We start from the raw sequence: 6000 nt of genomic DNA on the forward strand, positions 1-6000 counted from the left end.
TTCAGGGACAAAATCACCCTGAAACCTTTGTGTTATTGTAACCTGCTTTGCATGAGACCCACATACAAAACTCCATGTTTGTATACATGTTCATATTTTTTCCACCGTTTCTGAACAAAAAATGTTACCTCTAGCAAGACCAGAGCCATTACATGTACATCAATAGCTCCAAATACATACAGTAAAGAATAATCCACACAAATCTTTTTCATGTACCACCCTGAAGTAGAGCACTTGCATAATAATTCTCTATTTCTGTACATTCATATTGCTTTCACTTTTATATGTGCATGGTAAATGAAACCTAACCAAACCTACATAAGTTATTAACAATCTATGTCACTTTTAGTTGAGCTGACAAAGTACAGTATTCATTAAAATATCTAGAGCACCACACATTTACATGCAGGTATTTCATTTTCAAATACACACTGCACACTTTACAATCTTTTGGCATTTAACTACCAAAACAGTTCATACTCCAGTAGACATGATCAGCTCAGGAATGTCAATTACACATATTTCTGCATTCATGAAGAAATGCCAAATATACATTCACAACGTGGTACATGTATATACTTTAATCACGGGAGGTTGAAATTACATTTTCGTACAATGTTTATGTTATAATATTCCTCTATAAGAAATAGGAAATAACTTTAGCCAGATAATCCACTCTTATAGATGCACTGATTCATCTTTTCAGGTCATTTGTCATTTGCCTACATTTGCTTTTCTCCATAAATTATGTCAAGCACTTTTTACACTGGCAGCTTTGCATTTTGCCTATGACCACATCCAAGAGTAGCAAGCATTTATATTTTCTGGTATTCTAATTTCAGTAAGATGTCTGAAATTTACAAGTTGAATCGAGAAAGGTTTAACAATTGGAAGAAATTCCTCTAAAAGCTGTGAGCACAGGAATCGGTACAGATCAGTTTAAGCGGGGTAATATAGGAGCGACTTGAGCACCTAACAAGGTGGATGCGCTATATGAATTCAAAATATTATTATAGATGTGAAGAAAAATCTGTACATTAACCTACCTTCTAAGAGTTCTGTCTTCTGGTGAACAAGAAGTTGGTCAATCTGGGTCAGGTACTCTAGACCTGGAGGGCAGTTGCTAGGAGGAGCAGGAGCCTGCATCCACTGTCCCGGAGCTCCAGGGGCACCAGGGACCCCAGGAGGGGCACCAACGGCTCCAGGTGGGTAAGCTCCTGGTGGAGCACCTGGGCCACCTGCCTGGGGTGGTGGGTAGGCAAGGGGTTGTTGCTCTTCTGCATGAAAAGAATGTGACCAAAATATTACCCCCCAAACAAATCCTTACATTGTGATGAATGGCAGTATTGGCACTGTATTTATAATGTAAATAGCAGAATGACAAGGAGGCTGTTCTCATTACGTTTTCTAAAACTAGTTTACTGGAAACCGATTCAGGAAACCACTTTGGAAGATCACTTTGCTAGCGTTCTCACTTGATCACACGAAAGTGGTTTTCAAAATCACTTCACGTAAATCGCTCTTGTTGCTATGGAAACGCTCTCAGTGGGGTGACACGTTTCGCGCGAAATTCGAAACCGCAGCATAGGCATTCTACACCTGTCGTGTGGAGTAACGCGCTCAAAATGTACGAAGATCGCTTCCCGAAGAACGGTTGTGTCCTCACTTACGCTAAAACCACTTTTCCGATGTGAAGCGATCTTGAAAACTACATCGTGAGGTGGTTTTCCAAACTGGTTTGGAAGAGCGCTTCCAAGAGCGCTTCGACCGTTCTCACTTAGTGTTAAACTAGTTTCCACAAAACTAGTTTCCAGTAAACTAGTTTTAGGAACCAAGTGAGAACAGCCTCAAAGACAGGTTTATGTGAGCTTAATCCAATTCTCAATCGAGAATAGAATATAAGTTTGAATAGAGGCAATCAAAGTCTAAATGACTGTCAGATGTGACTACAAGTATTGTAATTAATAAACATGAAACTTTGTTTTATAAAAATTCACATACCGGTAACTGAAAGAAATTTACAAACTTCATTTAAATTGTGTTTTCAGTTTAATTTGAAAAACTTGCACATGACAGGGACTTGAAGGTGATGCAAATTCTAATACTGCATTCACTGCACTGGCGAATCCAGACTACTCTGCTGTGCAAACCCTTCACTCGAGTTAAGGGTCTGAATGTGCAGCCTACTCATGCCTTGTGTGATTAATTAAAACAGCAAGTTTTTGGATGTGCTAGTCTTTGCATGGAGACACAATTGCTGAACAAAGTTTCAATCAGGTCTGTGCCTGTAGACTAGATCCAGACAGGGGCACAAGGGGTGCGGCCTCCTCTATATTTTGAGAATTGCCATTGAACATACATGTACATGTAGTCAACATACACATACTGTATTTATTACTAGTACAAGTACACTGTAAATCTAAGAATATTCTCATCTGTGCCCCCTCTATTTTCAAAATCCTGAATCCTCCACTTCTCATAATACACATAATGATTTTGTTTGACGTACATGTACATAGTCAGGAACAAAAAAGAACATTCACTACATGTACACAGGTCTGTATAGTCTTAATGATTATTTAAAAAGAAATAAATTGAAAGTGGTATTCTATATACTTACGAGCCATAATGTGGTTAGGTGATACAACTGAGATTCCTGAAAAAATGGAGAGAAACAAGTCTATGATGTAAATACAGGCAGGATCACAACAAGTAGTATGTTTGCCACCCCCCCCCCCCCCCGTATATAATGCATATTAGGTATTAGACAGCTGGCATCCGTCTGTTTCGAGGAGTTTTCTAACATTTTTTTAAAAATTTCTCCTCGTACACAGACGGCTCGCTATCGTGCAGCCACCATTAGGGGACTTGCAATGCAAAATCCCCCCGTCGGGGCTTTTCAATTTTTGTCTTTAATGAATAAAAATTTTGAAAACTAACGTGACCAAAATGCAAATTTATATTCCCTCTTGGCATTAATTGCCAAACAACGGAGAAAAATGAAGTTAAAAGGAACAAAAACAGTGACTTACCTTGGCTGTCGCACAAATTCACTTCCCCGTTTTATCCGATCTTAAGTACATAAACATATGGCCATTGAGTCCCCTGTACAGATCGCGCTAGAACTTCGGTCTCTGTATTTGGTGAGTGAAGCCAACGGAGTTTAGCTGAACAACCAACATAACAGAGACCAAAGCTTTTGGTCTAATTAGGTATGTGCTGACGAAGGGACCCCCATTTTCACACTCAAATTTCCGTTCCAAGGCATAGCATTTTTGTCTTATTGAGAACAAGAACAAAGAAAGTCGCTCAAAAGCATAGCATTTTCTTCTTATCGAGAAAAAAATCCCCTCGACAGCTTCGCTTTTTTTTCGTTACTGTTCCGGCGCATTGATCTGCTAAGATGAGCTGCAATTTTGGTGAAAAGAAACTGATACATGGTGTACAGTACGTTATTGTTAAAGGGGAATCCAACCCAAATAAAAACTTGTTTTTATAAGGAAAAGAAAAATCAGACAAGTTGATAGGTGAAAGTTTGAACAATATTGGACAAACAAAGAAAGTTATGAATTTTTAAAAGTTGTAAATATTGGTAATCACTATACCCATGGAGACTTCAAATTGGCCGCATATGGGATGTCATAGTGATGTAAGGCAAGGACTATTCCTCCATGTACTCCAATACATATTTTGGCTAAAATGTCATTTTTCCCAAAAGTTTTATTTCAAATTATATTTTTCTTTCATGAGGACATAAAACAATATACTACCTGGGTTATATTTAGATTACTGCCCCAGGGGAATGGGTACTTAAGAGAAAACCACAAATCCCTGATAATAAAGTACATGGCCTATGAGAAAGTTGTCCTTGCCCCTTGTCATAATTTACTTACTGAGTTGCCAATTTGAAATCTACATAGTATAGTGAGTGATTGTATTACCGACCGGCCTTGTATTACCGAACGCGCGCATCATATGCGTCAGAAAATAATCAAATACGCTCAAGCCTTTGCAACTTCCTTCCAAAGGGAACTTAAATAGAAAAATGATGAAAAATTATCAAAAACACAATTTCGAAGTCTTTATATCCTCAAAACAATAAAATATGGTCAAAATAGCTCATCAGTGACTTTGTTGTTTTCCCAACTTTTCCCATAGAAAACACACGTTCTGTAATACGATACCTTTTCAATTGACCAAAATATTTCACTTGCGAAGAGGGGTCCGATTGGAAGCTGATGTCGTAAAAATGAAAAACAATTTCGGCAAAATTTCTGCATGTTTATATTTTGTAGGTATTTGTGTATTTATGGTGAGAGTTTGGTGAATTTTATTGGAATAATGTGTTTGATATGATCAAATTCATGAAAAGTGTTCGGTAATACGATCCACTACCATATTAGTGATCTTAATTTTAAAGCAGCTATAACTTTCTTATTTCTTGTCCAATTTCTTTCAAACTTTCACCATTCCGTTTAATTTATTTTTCTCCTTCCCGACACAACATTTTATGGCCAAGGCTGGATTCCCCTTTAAACCTGTTATTCTTCTTCGCCATGGAAATCTTCAGAAGTTAGAGCATAGCCATAGATAATAGATATGTCCATGAAAATCATGCCAAGATCAAGATGGAATAAATCCTGATTCGTGTAAATAATCCAGTGGCAGTGTAACAATTTGAATATTCCCTCAGGCTCAGCTTAATACAATTTGTATTCAAAGTACATTTTAATGGCCAAAGTATTTTCTTTATCTCATTTAGCGGACTACTGTTAAATTGGCACGCCCACATCTGCAATCAAATCTGCATCCATATGCACGGATGAGCGCAAGTACCGGTATACCGAAAACTATGCTGGAGCTGAACAACCTTGCCACGGTCGGGGCGGCAGGGCTAAACCCAGGGCAGCGGCTACTCTGTCACTAACGTAACGAGAATCGACTTGAATTGAGCAGTTGCAATTATTTACATGCCATTTCAATACTTTTCATCTGGACATAATGAACAACAAGCAAATTACTCAGAAATGACATGACAAAAATTCAGTAAACACTGATTATGTATTTCAAAACATTCACAGATACAAAATATTTGAGAAAAAATACAGGACATATTTCTTACCCTCGGCTCTGACTCTCAACGAAGGATCGATCGAATTAACTGACGTAGCAAAGGGAAAACTAACAAAGAGGCCTCAACCGCATCCACTTAATACAAATACGATGTGTAGTAAATTGATGTGCTATGGTGCTATATAGTAAGCAATTGTTATACCGAGTTATTTTTACCTGACTGCTCAGAAAGCACGAATGCATGTGGGGCAAAACGCAGCAGGAGGGAGGGGGGGGGGGATGGCTACCCCCCCCCGAAAAAAATGAATAAATAAATAAATAAAACAACTAAAATTTTTATAAAATAAAATCAAAAGTTTACAGGGATTTTACAGGGAGTAAAGCTCGGTTGTTTCACTCTCTCGCTTCAAAGTTTTCTCCAATTTTTTTTTATGCATGTTGCCCTCCAAGGAAAAATAAATCTATGTATGGCCATTTTTATGATTGAAAATTTGGAACTTTAGTAGGCCTATATAAATTATTACATGCCTTGAATATGATTAGGTATATTTTTTTATCATGAAAAAAATATGACTGTATACTTTTCTCCCTCGCTTTGTTCATTATGGTACAACTATAGACTATTTGAATTAAAATGAAGTTCATTCTTCTTTTTTTCTTCTCCATCCGCCCCCTTCTTTTTTTTTTTGGGGGGGGGGGTATGAAGGCGTTTAGTGTTCCATGAATCTTACGCCTTTTTTCTCCCCAATTTTTTGACGGGGAAGCGAGTCTTCCGGTTACATTTCATAATTCCGAAGGTTCGTAATTCTAAAGTTTATTTATTCCGAAATACGTAAATTGCCTATACCTTGATGTTCGTTAATCCCAACAGTTGTGGAGTTATTCCGAAGGTTCGATAATCCCAAAATGAAATAAGGTTCGTTGTTC

The 6000-nt window shown here is 37.6% G+C and overlaps 1 protein-coding gene across 3 annotated transcripts in view; it reads right to left on the bottom strand.

Moving 5' to 3' along the window:
• The window catches only part of LOC121430396 (phospholipid scramblase 2-like), a 37886-nt gene extending 32689 nt beyond the window's left edge, over window positions 1-5197 (bottom strand). For all 3 annotated transcript variants that reach the window (XR_005972026.1, XM_041627682.1, XM_041627683.1), the window contains exons 1-3: window positions 5123-5197; window positions 2621-2656; window positions 1047-1277 (exon numbers count right to left, since the gene is read on the bottom strand). Coding sequence is in view for 2 of the 3 variants with exons in the window: in XM_041627682.1 (XP_041483616.1) it covers window positions 1047-1277; window positions 2621-2627 (238 nt within the window). In the remaining variant the exon portion in view is untranslated. The remainder of the gene's footprint in view (window positions 1-1046; window positions 1278-2620; window positions 2657-5122) is intronic.
• Window positions 5198-6000: the final 803 nt, after the last annotated feature.

Source organism: Lytechinus variegatus, chromosome 16, assembly GCF_018143015.1.
Source record: "Lytechinus variegatus isolate NC3 chromosome 16, Lvar_3.0, whole genome shotgun sequence".
NCBI classification, from domain to species: Eukaryota; Metazoa; Echinodermata; class Echinoidea; order Temnopleuroida; family Toxopneustidae; genus Lytechinus; species Lytechinus variegatus.